Here is a 15,492-nt window from a genome sequence, read left to right as displayed (position 1 = left end):
CTCAAGATTCTCAGGGGAAGGTAGACTCCACAGGGTGAGGAGTGTTTTATTTTCCCCTCAGACTCTATTTTGATTTAATCCCTGCTCTCCTTCACTTATTTGTTCCCCCAGCATTGTCCGTGTTGACTGCTTGTCGCTGGCCACTCGGGTGTTTCCTTTCCTTTCTTCTTGTGGAGAAATGTAAGAAAAGATTTCTGCACTCATTAGTCTTCACTGTGTCCGACACCTGCACACACATGACATGGGTGTTGGGGAATAAGTAAGCACTACTGCTGTTAGGAGGTAGTGTAGGGGTAAGAGGAAAAGAAAACAATATATAATGAAGAGAAACAAATCTATAAATAGGGGATTTAGAATCTCCTCACTTCAGGAAAATAAAATCTCAGTTCAGGTGATTGACGCTGAGCAGACTGGCCGGTCATAGCAAAAGTACTGTGCACAATTAAACAGAGGGTGACAGGATACTGGCCTCTGTGCAGTTATTTTAGAAATACAATAGCAACATTTAAAGAGGCATCTAGACAAATACACAAATTCTCTGGCAATAGAGGGATATGGACTGTGCAGAGGTAAAAGGTTTCTTGTTTAGAAAGATATCGTGAAGGCACATGCTTGGCGGGCTGAAGGGCCTGTTCCTGTGTCATGATTTGGAGGTGCTGGTGTTGGACTAGGGTGTACAAAATTAAAAATCACACAACACCAGGTTATTAGTCCAACAGGTTTATTTGGAAGCAGTAGCTTTCGGAGCACTGCTCCTTCATCAGGTGGTTGTGGAATATAAGGTTGTGCTTAAACTCCACAACCACCTGATGAAGGAGCAGCGCTCTGAAAGCTAGTGCTTCCAAATAAACCTGTCGGACTATAAAGTGGTGTGTGATTTTTAACTCTGTTCCTGTGTGGTAGTGTTCTTTGTTCACATATAGAATGGAAAGTGTAAAATTATATTAATTGTCATCAATTACTTTAAATATGTTATTATAATATATTAGCAACATTTTACTCAAGAAGTGTATGAACTGGACACGAACAATACCACCTGCTTTGTGCTTTTCCAGCACCACTTTAATCTAGACTCTGGTTTCCAGCATCTGGAGCCCTCACTTTTGCCTTGGTCCTGACATCCCCGACCTGTGATACATCTCAATGGATCCACACGACGAGGACTACAATTCCCATGATGCAACCCGTGAGCCGCGCGGAACGTCATCTTTGGGCGACGCAGCGACCGTGTTTGTAAAGTTCGCGGCCTGTGGAGAATGGAGCCGCTGTCGGGCTCCTTGTTCCCGGCGTTCGGTGTGAGGGAATCCCGCTGTGGGAGTGCCTCTGACGGTAAATATTGGGGAAGAAAATGAGAGAGACAATCGAAAATGCTGACTTTGTGTTTGCTCGGCCACTTATCTTTACTCGAAGGCCTTTTCCCATAGGGAAGCTCTGAGCAGCTGAAATTCAGTGACATTAACCTCCCCTGATCCTGGATCATGCAGTGACAGCGGGTTAGCTGAGCACCTTTGGCTCGGGGAGGGGGAGAATGAGCCAGAAGGTTCTGTTTCCAAGTCCCATCAGTGAGTGCTGAGCACCATCCAGGTGGGTGTTCCACTCTGGTGCAGTACAGAGGACGTGCTGCACTGCCAGCTGTGCCATCTTTCAGGGGGAGATGTTTTACAGATGAAAAGGCAACGCTGTTTCTCCTCTGTCTGTGATCTGATTAATGAACGTAAAGTTTGGTAAAGTCACCATAGACCTACCAGACCAGGGGATTGCTGTCATTAGAGAGAGAGAGAGAGAGACGACTGGTGGTGATTTAACCTGAGGGTCTCCATGCCTCAGATGAAGGGAGAGGTTGAAGAGGAGAGTCCTTCGTAGTATTTTCAGCCAGTGTGAGAATTAAATCAGAGTCGTTAGCGCTGCAAACTGAGCTAACCAACCTTCATGGCAACCATAAAATATATATTCTTCTGTCAATGTCACACAACACGTTCACCTGACTATTATTGCATTGCAGGAGATTGTGCGTGCAAAATGGTTGTTTTGTTATTTGTACAGATTTTGACTGGGAGTAGGCCACTCAAGCCTGTTCTGCCATTTGGTGTGACTGATCTAGAGCTTCACAGTACCATTGATCCCTGATAACCTTTAACCCCCTTTCCTAACAAGAATCTATCTACCTCTGCCTTAACAATATTAAGGTGTCTGCTTTCATCGCATTTTGAAGGAGAGAATTCCAATGAGAAAAATCTCTCTCTGATTTTAAAAGTGACCCTAAGTTGTAGATTCTTCCACAAAAGAAGCATTCTGTCCACATCCTCCCTTCAAGTCCCCTCAGGATCTTGTATAATTCAATCTTATTCTTCTAAACAGTGTCAGACACAAGCCTAGCCTAATCAACATTTCCTTGGTCTAGTAAATCTCTAAACAGCTTTCAATGTACTTATGTCATTGCTTAAATCTGAATACCAGTTCACGATGGACAACTAAAGATTGACTGAAAAGCCGCCTTCATCTGTAAAAGTTGTATGATGCAAGACAGACAATGTTCGCAATATTTGAAGATTAGTCAGCACCTGTGGAAAGAACTGATGAATAGCCTACATGTACAGCATTAATGTTCTATTCTCTCCTCATGAGTCCATAGTAACTACAGTCTTTTTGTTTTGTGCATTGTTATGGCTATGTTTACAGCAGAGTTGTTTAGAATGTCAGGAGTGGTGTGTTGGACTTGGTTTGATTTGTTGTCACTTCCTAATGAAACCATATGTCCCTCAGTTTGGGGATAACATCTGCACAGTGTCACAGGCTTCTGCTGTAGGTTTAAGGTAGCTATGAATAAGGATAAGTCAGAATCTTGTGGTAAGGTACAAAATTGGGGGAGGGCAAATTACATCAGAACTAAGCAGGAGCTAGGGAGTGTTAAGTGGGAGGCACTATTATCAGGCAAGTCCACATTTGACATGTGGGAATTGTTTAAAGGCTTCCCAATGAGAGTTCAGGACCGGCATGTTCTAGGAAGAAGGAAGGACAAGGATGACAAGGTAAGGGACCCTTGGATAAAGAGGGAGGTTATGAATTTAAGCAAAAGGTAAAAAGAAGCATACGTAATGTTTAGGAAGCTCAAATCGGACAGAGCCTATGAGGAATATAAAGGAAGCAGGAAAGAACTCAAGTCGGGAATTAGGAGAGCAAGAGGGGGCTATGAAATGACCTTAGCAAGTAGGGTTAAAGAGAATCCCAAGACACCCTATACATATATTAACAATAAGAGGAGAACTTGGGAGAAGGTAGGACGACTCGAGGATAAAGGAGGGATCTTGTGCTTGAAGGCAGAGGATGTGGGTGAAATCCTAAATGAGTACTTTGTCTCAGTATTCACCCAGGAGAAAGGTATGGAGGAAAATGCTAGGGCATACTGAGATCAAGAAAGACGTGGTGTTGGGTCTCTTGTAGAGCATTTAGGTGATTAACTCTGGGGCTCGTTGGTATCCATCCCAAGTTAATGAGAGAAGCAAGAGAGGAGATTGCTGGGGCCCTGACCACGATCTTTGTAGCCACTGGAGAAGTCCTACAGGACTAGTGAGTAGCTGATGTTGTTCCTCTGTTCGAGAAGGGAAATAGAGATAATCTAGGAAACTATAGACTGGTGAGTTTTACGTTGGTGGTTGGGAAATCTTTGGAGAGAATTCCTAGGGATAGGATTTATGCATATTTGGAAAAGCATGACCTAATTAGGGATAGTCAGCATGGCTTTGTGTAGGGCAGGTCATGTCTGACTAACTTGATTGAATTTTTTGAGGAGGTGATGAAGGTGATTGGTAAGAGTACAGCAGTGGATGTTGTCTGCGTGGACTTTAGTAAGGCTTTCAACAAGGTCCCTCATGGTCGGCTCATCAAGAAGATGAAGATGCATGGGATCCACCAAGACTTGCTCACGTGGATTCAGAATTGGCTTGCCCGTAGAAGACAAGGTGTAGTGGTGGAAGGGTGTTTTTCAGGCTGGAGGGCCATGACTAGTGGTGTCCTGCAGGGAACCATACTGGAACCTCTGATGCATGTGATATATCTAAATGACTTGGGTGAAAGTATAGATGGGTGGGGTTAGTAAGTTTGCAGACAACACAAAGATCAGTGGAGTTGTAGATAATGTAGAAGGTTGTCAAAGTATACATGGCATATAGATCAGTTGAAGATAAGGGTGGTCAAATGACAGATGGAGTTTAATTCAGGTAAATGTGAGGTTCTGTGCTTTGGGAGAGATCAAATATGAAGGAAAAGTAAATGGCAGGACCCTGAATAGCATTAGTGTACTGGGGAAGCTTGACGTTCAAGTCCATAGCTCATTGAAAGTGGCCACACAAATAGGGTAGTGAAGAGGGCTTATGGCATGCTTGCCTTTATTGGTCAGGGAATTAACTACAAGAGTCAGGATGTCATGTTGCAGCTTTATCAGATTTCGGTTAGGCTTAAGAGTACTGCATTCAATTCTGGTTGCCACGTGATAGGAAGGATGTGGGCTTTGTAGAGGGTGCAGAAGAGATTTATGAGGATGCTTCCTGGAGTAGAGGGTATGAACTATAAGGAGAGGCTTGAAAACCTCAGACTGTTTTCTGTGGAGTGGCAGAAGCTGAGGGGAGACTTGATAGAAGTGAATAAAATTACGAGAGGCATAGATAGCGTTGACGGTCAGAATCCTTTTCCCAGAGTTGAAATGCCTAAAACTAGGGGGAATACACTTAAGGTGAGAGGGGGAAAGTTGAAAGGTAATATGAGCAGGTCACTTTTTTTAAACAGAGTGTGATAGGAGCGTGGTGCTATGCTGCCAAGGTGGTATAGTGCAGACAGATACAATAGGGGTGTTAAAGAGACTTTTAGAGAAGCACATGAGTATACTGTACAAGGAATGGAGGGCTCTGGACCAAGGACAGGCATAAGGGATTTGTTTAATTTGGTGTCATCTTCGGTATGAGATCGAGGGCTGAAGGGCCCATACCTGTGCTGTACTGTTTTATGTTCTATGAGACGTAACAGGCCAACTCTGAATTGGGAGATGAGATGTTCAGAAGGTTCTGATAGGACTAGACAGGTAGATGCAATGGGGAATCCAGAACCAGGGGTCACAGTCAAAGGATATGGGGGAGACCATTTTAGGAATGAGATGAGGTGAAATTTCTTCATCCAGAGAGTGGTGAGCCTGTGGAATTCATTACCACAGGAAGTGGTTAAGGACAAAACATTCCATGTTTTCAAGAAGGAGATGCATCTAGTTATAGAGTCATAGAGATGTGCAGCACGGAAACACACCCTTCGGTCCAACTCCTCCATGCCGACCAGATATCCTAAATTAGTTTTTAAGGCTAAAAGGATCAAAGGATATGGAGTGACAGCAGGTACAGAGTATTAAGTTGGATGATCAATCATGATTGTATTGGTCATAATTTCTTCTCTGAGGGCAGAGTCTCTTTGGAATTCCTTGCCATAGAGAGCTGTCCTTGAGAATATTTAAGGCTGAGAAAGATAAATAGATTATTGATAGGTTGGAGAATCCAGGGTTGCAGGGAAAGGGCAGGAAAGTGGCCATGTGGAATGTTGGATCAGCTGTGATCGTGTTGAATGGCTGAGCGAGCCATTCAGTCATCCTGTTGTATGACAGTAGTGGGATTGAGAGTGCAGGATTCTCTTCTTTCATTGCCTCCTCAGAAAAATGTTGTGACTCAAAGCACGGTACTGCTTTAAGGACAAGTCTTTATTTGATACGAAAGACAGTGAGTTCCTCCAAGTCATTATTGTCAATGCAGCCAGGCTTCAGGGGGTCTTTGTTGCATTTCCTTTGTTCTTAAAGGAATTTTGGCCATGTGGGAGTTTGGTAAACAGGACTTCGTGTAAAGAAGGCATGAGCACGCTTGCCTTAATTGCTGAGACCTGTGAGGTTAAGAGTTGGGATGTAATGTGGAGGTTGTACATGATGTTGATAAGGCCCACTTCCGGAGTGCTGTGTGCAGTTCTGGTCACTCTGCTGTTGGAAGGACATTATCAAACTGGAGAGGGCTCAGAAAAGATTTACCAGGATCTTGCCAGTGAAGGGAGGGTTTGAGATATAAAAATGGGCTCAGTAAGCTGGAAACTTTTTTCACTGGAGTGAAGGAGGTTGGGGGATTACAAAGGTTTATGAAATCGTGAGGGGCATAAGAAAGGTCTTTTCTCCAGGGTGAGGGAACTCAAAACTAGACGGCATATTTTTAAGGTGAGAGGAGAAAGTTGTAAAAGGGACCTGAGGGACTATGTTTTCACACGCAGGGTGGTTCATATGTGGAATGAGCTGACAGAAGTAGTGGTAGATGCAGGTACAGTTTCAACATTTAAACGACATTTGGCCAGGTACATGGATAGGAAAGTTTTAGAGGGATATCGGCTCAATGCAGGCAATGGGATTAAATTTATTTAGGATACTGGTCGCCATGGATGAGTTGGACTGAAGGGTTTGTTTCCATGCTGTATGATTCTATGACTCTGAGATGGATTCAGGCCATCTGGATACATGTCCAGCTTCTCCTCATTGGTTTTGGCTGAATGTGTGTGGAGTTGGCTTCAAGGACACTAGCGTTTCTTTGATGTGCCTCCCATTGAGTCAAGATGTGACAGAGACATTTCTGGTTGAATTTCTTTAGTCACGAGTCACTAACACACACAGTCCAGGTCTCTGCAGTCCAGGAGTTTGGTGTTGACCACTGTTGTGTAGTCTGGATTTTTGCTGATGAACAGTGTTTTTTGTTGTTGATTACTTGCCATTACACCTGTGGTTTGTTTTTGAAGAAATCCCGACAGTCCTGATCGGAACTTTTTTTTAAATAGGTTTTAAAATCCATTGTGATGTGGAACAACAGGAACTGGGATGGTTGGTTGGTGTGGAACAGGGGATGTTGTAAATGGTGGTGAAATGGAGCAGAAGGGAGGGAAAGGGCAATCCGAGAAACTGAATAGTTTGAAACGAGATGAGAGAGGACGTTGTGCCAACTGAAGATAATTAATGTAAGCTCAAATTTTGATGCAGGGCTTTTATCCAATCAATTCTTGAAAAAGTATCAAAAGTTTTTTACTTCCACTGGCTGACTCTGAGTAGCCAGTGCCAGCATGCATCACTGTGACATTGGCTCTTTCTGCACATAAAAAGTGAGGCCTGTTTTCACCTGTATCCTGAGCTAGCCATTTCTCTCTCTGTCCCCTGGCCCACGAGCCTGGTTCGAGCATCTGTGCGAACCTTGACACCATGCGGAGAATGTAAACTTCCTCTGGGTCCTGGGGTGTAATAAATTTGATCGGTCTGAGCTGGTTCCCTGAGGATTAAGTAACCCCAGCTTGGTGTTTACTGGCAATTTTTGAGGTGGCACCAGGTCTTGCTGGGTCAGGAAAGGGTGTGAATAACGGAACAGTGGACAGGGTGTTTAATTAGTATTTTAGCATCCCATACCTCACCTGGCACTATGAGCTTATTGTCTTGAAATTCCCAGCATGCACTTTCCTTCACGTTAGCAAGAAGAGAACTCTTTTGAGGAGGCGATGACCTCGTGATATTATTGCTAGACTGTTAATCTAGAGACCCAGGTAACCTTCTGGAGAGCTGGATGTGAATCCTGCTGTGGTGGAATTTAATTTCAATAAAACAACAAATCTGGAATTAAGAGTCTAATGATGACCACAAATCCATCGTCGATTGTCAGGAAAAGCCCATCCTTGAGGGGAGGAAGCTGCTATCCTGACCTGGTCTGGCCTACGTGTGACTCCAGACCCACAGCAATGTGGTTGACTCTTACCTGCCCCCTGGGCAGTTAGGTATGGGCAATAACTGGTTAGCAATATCCACATCCTGTGAATGAATACAAAAAGAAATTGACACTTGCTATTAAAAAGGGGAGATAAAGGAAGCTGAAGCAGTTAGCATCAAGGCAGAAACTTGCTACAGAACGTTTTCATTTACTCCTATTTATTCTCTAAGCCATATCTGTCCAGATGGAGCCTCTCATGACAAAGTAACGTAAAGGCACAGATGTTGATCCAGAACCATTTGTTCTTTATTTTCTGAGATTTTCCTCCTTTTTGCTGCAAGGCTTCGGCCCAGTCAGCAGTGCAGCAATGCAGGGCACTGAGCAGTGAAGTTTTCATTGACTTAGAGTAAGTTGTCCTTGACTATTATGAATGACTTTCATGGCATTTACTGTGATTCACTGTCAGTTTATCTGATGAGTCCATACTTTAAAAAGCAGGACTGCCAAATAATATTGATTTCTGCTGCCTGCAGGATTGGATTGGCTCAGTAATCAAAGCTTCCGCACTGAAGATGCCCTGCAACTGCACCATCGTATCGTGGGCGATGCAGCAGACACAACCCAGGGGTCACCCCAGGCAAGGTACAGAGCCCCACCCGTTCACCCTCGACATTGCTTCTTCCCTCCCTCTCCCTCTTTGTACATTGATTTGAACTTTACCTTTCAATTTCAAAGTCTATCTGCCTCTCTCTCTCTTTCTGTCCATCCGTCCTTAATAGCTGTTGAAATCTTTATCTTTATTACATTTTGTTCTATAACTCCTTCTTTATATCTCTAACTCTAATCCTCCATCTGCTGCAAAACTTTGATTTATTGATTGCGTGTTTACTGCAGTACGGGGATATGCCAATCTCAGTGCTGAGCAACATGGCCTTCGGGATATCATTTTAAAAGTTATTTGAACTGTGGTATGTTTAATACAGTGTGAATATATTGTACCAGAGCAGTCTTGTTCTGAAATGATTTTTATCTGTTGCACCAGGTTCAAATGAAGTGGTTACTATCCGTCTGCTTTTCTTGACGGTGTCTTAAAGGCTCCGCTAAAAGTGCCTGAGCATTCCCTTGGATTAGAAAGGAAGGTACTTTAAAGAAATTGTTCAGTTTAGTGCAGGGCTACAGGTAGTAAAAGCTGTCAGGTTTAATCTCTGCTCATATTCTATAGTTGGCCTCAGCACCTCTGATGACAGGTGACTAGGAGAACAACTACCTTCTGAGATTTCTTTATTTCTCCAGCGCTGGCCCACCTGCATGTTTCCTAGAAATTAGGACCACGGCAAGGACTTTGTCTTAATTCCCGCCATACATTTCTCTCTTCTCTTTGAAGAATTAGAGTCATAGAGATGTACAGCATGGAAACCGACCCATCAGTCCAACTCTCCATGCCGACCAGATATCCTAACTTAATCTAGTCCCATTTGCCAGCACCCAGCCCATATCCTTCTAAACCCTTCCTATTCATATACCCATCCGGATACCTTTTAAATGTTGCAATTGTACCACTTCCTCTGGCAGCTCACTCTATTAATGTACCACCCTGTGTGAAAAAGTTGGGTCCTTTCCAATAATTTCTCTCTCTCCTTAAATCTATGCCCTCTTGTTTTGCTCTTACCGACCCTGAGACAAGACCGTATCAACTTATCCTATCCATGCCCCTCATGATTTTATAAATCACTGTACGGTCACCCCTCAGCTTCCAGCGCTCCAGGGAAAACATCCCCAGCCTGTTCAGCCTCTCCGTATAGCTCAAATATTCCAATCCTAGCAACATCCTTGTAAATTGTTTCTGAACCCTTTCAAGTTTCGCAACATCCTTCCAATAGGACGGAGACCAGAATTGCATACAATATTCCAACAGTAGCCTAACCTATGTCCTGTACAGCTGCAACATGACCTCCCAACTTCTGTACTCAATACTCTGACCAATAAAGGAAAGCATACCAAACGCCACCTTCACTATCCTATCTACCTGCGATTCCAATTTCAACGAACTATGAACTGACACTCCATGATCTCTTTGTTCAGCAACATTCCCCAGGACCTTACCATTAAGTGCATAAGTTCTGCTCTAATTTGCCTTTCCAAAATGCAGTACCTCACATTTGCCTAAACTAAACTCCATCTGCCACTCCTCAGCCCATTGGCCCATCTGATCAAGATCCCATTGTATTCTGAGGTAACCTTCTTTGTTGTCCACTACACCTCCAGTTTTGGTGTCATAGAATGTAAGAACTGGGGCAGGAGTAGGCCGTCTGGCCCATCGAGCCCGCTCCGCCATTCAATAAGATCATGGCTGATCTTTTCATGCACTCAGCTTCACTTACCCGCATTTTCACCATATCCATTATTTCCTTTACTTTTCAGAAAAGTATGTCTTAGCTTTAAAGGCGATTACTGAAGTAGCGTCAACTCCTTCACGGGGCAGGGAATTCCATAGATTAACGACCCTCTGGGTGAGAGGTTCCTTCTCTGTTCAGTTCGAAACTGGCTTCCTCCAATCTTGAGGCCATGCCCTCTTGTCCTAGTTTCACCTAGCAGTGAAAACATCTTTACCTATTTCTATTTTATCAATTCCCTTAATAATTTTTAATGTTTCTATAAGGTTCCCCCCTGAATTCCAATGAATATAATCCCAGTCTACTCAATCTGTCCTTGTAAGCCAACCCCCTCAACTCCGGAATCAACCTAGTGAACCTCCTCTGTAGTGCCAGTACATCCTTTCTCAAGTAAGGAGACCAAACCTGCACACAGTACTCCAGGTGTGGCCTCACCAGCACCCTGTACAGCTGCAACACAACCTCCCTGCTTTTAAACTTTTCTTTATAACTCTTTTTGTGGCTTTCTGTTGACCTTTAAAGTTTTCCTAATCTTTGAGATTCCTGCTGTTTTTGATCACTTTGTCTGCCTTCTCTGTCACTTTGATAGCCTGCCTTATTTCCTGAGACACCCATGGCAGTCCTTCCTTCTCACTGGAATGTACTTTTGCTGAGCACTTTGAAAAATTTCTTTGAAGGTCCTCCACTGCTCGTCAACTGATGCACCATCAAGTTTCTGTTTCCAATCTACTTTGGCCTGGTCCTCCCTCATTCTATCGTAGTCCCCCTTAATCAAGCATAGGACTCTGGTCATGGATTTTATCTTCACATTATCCAGCTGTATTTTAAGTTCAACCATACTGCGATCACTCCTTCCAAGAGGATCCCTAACAATGAGGTAATTAATTATTCCTGTCTCATTACACATGACCAGATCTACATAGCTTGCTCCCTCGTCGGTTCCATACTGTTCAAGAAAACTATTGCGGATAGACTACTATCTGTCCCAACTCAACGAACTCCTCCTCAAGGCTACCCTGACTGAACTGGTTCGACCAATCGGCCTGTAGATTAAATTCCCCAGGATAATAGCTGTACCGTTTTTGCAGGCGTTAGTTATTTCCCTGTTTATTGCCCGCCCCGATGTGAGATTATTTGGTGGCCCTTAGACTACAACTATCAATGATGTTTTCTTTTTGGAGTTTCTCATTTCCACCCAAGTGGTTTTGGCCTCGTGCTCCGTAGAATCTGTTTCATCTCTCAGCACCGCCCTGATGTCGTTCTTGAATATCAGCGCTACACCACCTCCCTTGCATTCCTGTCTGTCCTTCCGAACAGTCTGGTACCCCCTGGATATTTAATTCCCAGTCATGACCATTCTGCAACCATGTCTCCATGATGGCTCCCAAACCATATTTGTTCGTGATGCTTTGTGCCGTTAACTCATCAACCTTGTTCTGACTGCTGCGATCATGATTCACAACATCTCTAATATCTTCTGAGCTATCTCCACACCTCCCATCGGTACAGCTTGTCCCCCGCCCCAGTTCCAAAACTGTTGCCAATGTCCCATGAAATGGAATCCCTCTTTCCCACACTATTCCCTTAGCCGTGTTCCCTAATTTTCTTGACCTACGTCAGTTTGCATGTGGCTCAGGCAGTAATCCAGAGATTATGACCCTCGAGGACCTGTTCCTTAATGTCGTTCCAAGTGCTCGATAATCCCCAACCAGGTCCTCCTTCCTATTCTTTGCCTATGTTGTTCATCCCAGTATGGACCACAACAACTGGATCCTCCCCCTCCAGCTCTAGTATCCTTTCAAGCCAGTCAGAGATGTTCTGCACTGGGCAGGCAACACCCCATGCAGGACCCCTGATCCAGCTTGCATAGGCTACTATCTGTCCCCCTCATTCTCAAATCCCCTATAACTACCATCTGTCTTTTTGCTCCCGTCTCTTCAATGGCCTTCTACAACCTGGTGCCATGAACTGTTGGCTCATCCTCCCCGCAGCCCTTTTCCTCACCCACACAGGGAGCAAGCACCTCATACCTGTTGGATAAGGTCAAAAGGTCTTACTAACCCTACCTCCTATGTTCACATTCAAATCGTTTATATACATGACAAAAAGCAGTGGACCCGGCACCGATCCTTGTGGCACACGACTGGTCACAGGCCTCCAGTCTGAAAGGTTCTTCAGTCAAATTTGTCTCCATGCTACGAGCAAGGAAAGGTTTTTGGTTTTCTTCCCAAGCTGCCGAATGTGAGGAGTTTCTGCCTTGTTGCTCACTGCACTGTTAGCATATTGAATGCCGCTGAGTTCCTTCATCCAGCTCCTCTCTCCACACAGTGTCTGCTTAAGTGCAATCTGTTCTTCAAATCAATCTCATTTTGGCATGCGTGCAAATAGAGTTTAATCCCTTAAATGCCCACATTCCCATGGGGATTCCCGATTCCAGTGATCTTCCATCTGATCCTGTCAAAGAAGGAATTGGGACTGATGTTTCATTTAGCAGGATAATGCGCTCTTGGCTCTGTGACAAGGAGGAGAGACAGAAAGGTTTCTCGCTTGACTGGGGAGCAGGATCGAGTGCACCACAGTGCTCCTTGATGCATCCTTCACGCCTCCTTAACTTTTTTCAAAGTTACTGCCAGATAAATAATAGCAGGGAAGCAAGATTGCTGTACACTTTTTGACCTTTTTTTTGGCAGTTCTCTGGTGTTTGCTTATCTTCTGTTCTGTGTGTGAATCAAAGTTTTATTTGAGAAGTAGTCCTACCAGGAGCGAATCCCTCTACCCACCCATATCTCTATACATAGAGTTTTTTTAAAAAAATTGTCCACGAGATGTGGTTATCACTGGCATTCTGCTATTTTTTGCCCTTGAAATAATAGTGTGAGCTGCTTTCTTGAACTGTTGCAGGGCAGATAGTATAAGTCCAGCTCCTGTACTATTCCCTTTCTCTCTTGTGTTTGTCACTGACACCAGTTAGAGTGGTATATCCTGCTGATTGTGGGCCAGTTGCTAAGGGAGTGTTGTGCTCTCTTCCTCTCCTCTCATTCTGTGAGGAATAGCCTGGGCTTTTCACTGTTATGGAATGACCCAGGATTGTTGCTGCAGTCCCAAATGTGTCCCATCACTTCATGAGGTTTCAGAAAGAGTGCTTAATGTGGGTGCTCCTACATGAGATAAGGGAGGGGCTCCCTTGGATCAGGATTCAGTGGGATTGATGGGTGCGACAGTCACTTAGGATCCTCTTAGCACCACAACACAACGTGGGAGAACATTATGAATCATAGAATTCCTGCAGTGTGGAAGCAGGCCATTCAGCCCATCTAGAACTCACTGACCCTCCAAAGAGATTCCCATTTAGAGCTACCTTGTTTCTGTAACCCTGCATTCCTCATGGCTAACCCACCTAGCCTCCACATCTCTAGTTGCAATGGGCAGTTTAGCATGGCCAATCTACCCTAACCTGCTCATCTTGGGACTGTGGGAGGAAACCAGAGCACCCGGAGGAAACCTATGCAGTCACAGGGAGAATGTGCAAATTCCACAGTTCGTAGGATATGTGGAACAGTCCATCTTCCGCAACTACACTGGCACCACCCCCGACCTTTTCCTCTGCTACATCGATGACTGTATCGGCGCTGCCTCGTGCTCCCACGAGGAGGTCGAACAGTTCATCAACTTTACCAACACCTTCCATCCCGACCTCAAATTCACCTGGACTGTCTCAGACTCCTCCCTCCCCTTCCTAGACCTTTCCATTTCTATCTCGGGCGACCGACTCAACACAGACATCTACTATAAACCGACTGATTCCCACAGCTACCTGGACTACACCTCCTCCCACCCTGCCCCCTGTAAAAACTCCATCCCATATTCCCAATTCCTTCGTCTCCGCCGCATCTGCTCCCAGGAGGACCAGTTCCAATACCGTACAGCCCAGATGGCCTCCTTCTTCAAGGACCGCAGATTCCCCCCAGACGTGATCGACGATGCCCTCCACCGCATCTCCTCCACTTCCCGCTCCTCCGCCCTTGAGCCCCGCCCCTCCAACCGCCACCAAGACAGAACCCCACTGGTTCTCACCTACCACCCCACCAACCTCCGTATACAGCGTATCATCCACCATCATTTACGCCACCTCCAAACGGACCCCACCACCAGGGATATATTTCCCTCCCCTCCCATTTCAGCGTTCCGCAAAGACCACTCCCTTCGTGACTCCCTCGTCAGGTCCACACCCCCCACCAACCCAACCTCCACTCCCGGCACCTTCCCCTGCAACCGCTGGAAATGCAAAACTTGTGCCCACACCTCCTCACTTACTTCTCTCCAAGGCCCCAAGGGATCCTTCCATATCCGCCACAAATTCACCTGCACCTCCACACACATCATCTATTACATCCGCTGCACCCGATGTGGCCTCCTCTATATTGGGGAAACAGGCCGCCTACTTGCAGAACGCTTCAGGGAACACCTCAGGGACGCCCGGACCAACCAACCCAACCACCCCGTGGCTCAACTCTTTAACTCTCCCTCCCACTCCACCGAAGACATGCAGGTCCTTGGACTCCTCCATCGCCAGAACATAACAACGCGACGGTTGGAGGAAGAGCGCCTCATCTTCCGCCTGGGAACCCTCCAGCCACAAGGGATGAACTCGGATTTCTCCAGTTTCCTCATTTCCCCTCCCCCCACCTTTTCTCAGTCGACTCCCTTGGACTCAGCACCGCCCTCCTAACCTGCAATCCTCTTCCTGACCTCTCCGCCCCCACCCCACTCCGGCCTATCACCCTCACCTTGACCTCCTTCCACCTATCACATCTCCATCGCCCCTCCCCCAAGTCCCTCCCCCCTACCTTTTATCTGAGCCTGCCTGGCACCCTCTCCTCATTCCTGATGAAGGGCTCTGGCCCGAAACGTCGAATTTCCTATTCCTTGGATGCTGCCTGACCTGCTGTGCTTTAACCAGCAACACATTTTCAGCTGTGATCTCCAGCATCTGCAGACCTCACTTTTTTTTACTCAAATTCCACAGTTGCCCAAGGCTGGAATTGAACTGGGCCTTTGATGCTGCAAGGCAGCACTGCTAACTACTGAGCCACCGTGCTGCCCATCCCGTGTAATGAACATGAGGCATGTTAAGTACACCAGATGGTCTATTTAGTCGTCTTCTACAACAGGAAATCTATCATTTAGCTGCTTTAATTAGTCCAAAATCCTGGCTTTCACTGTACTTCCTAGCAGCTCATCCCAGCTGTTATAGTATTGTAAAGAATTCGTGTACATCCGCTGCTCGTAGTGTGAACGATTCTCTGGATGATTAAAGCAGTTGGTTGTGATGTGAGTGCCCCTTCCAG

At 45.4% G+C, this 15,492-nt stretch overlaps 1 protein-coding gene across 2 annotated transcripts in view; it reads left to right on the top strand.

Moving 5' to 3' along the window:
• The first annotated feature begins 1,243 nt into the window (after positions 1-1,243).
• The window catches only part of nrde2 (NRDE-2, necessary for RNA interference, domain containing), a 72,299-nt gene continuing 58,050 nt past the window's right edge, over positions 1,244-15,492 (top strand). For both annotated transcript variants that reach the window (XR_009644992.1, XM_060829461.1), the window contains exons 1-2: positions 1,244-1,329; positions 8,285-8,393. Coding sequence is in view for 1 of the 2 variants with exons in the window: in XM_060829461.1 (XP_060685444.1) it covers positions 1,257-1,329; positions 8,285-8,393 (182 nt within the window). In the remaining variant the exon portion in view is untranslated. The remainder of the gene's footprint in view (positions 1,330-8,284; positions 8,394-15,492) is intronic.

This window comes from Hemiscyllium ocellatum, chromosome 8 (assembly GCF_020745735.1).
Source record: "Hemiscyllium ocellatum isolate sHemOce1 chromosome 8, sHemOce1.pat.X.cur, whole genome shotgun sequence".
NCBI classification, from domain to species: domain Eukaryota; kingdom Metazoa; phylum Chordata; class Chondrichthyes; order Orectolobiformes; family Hemiscylliidae; genus Hemiscyllium; species Hemiscyllium ocellatum.
This window is presented reverse-complemented; position numbering and strand designations above follow the sequence as displayed.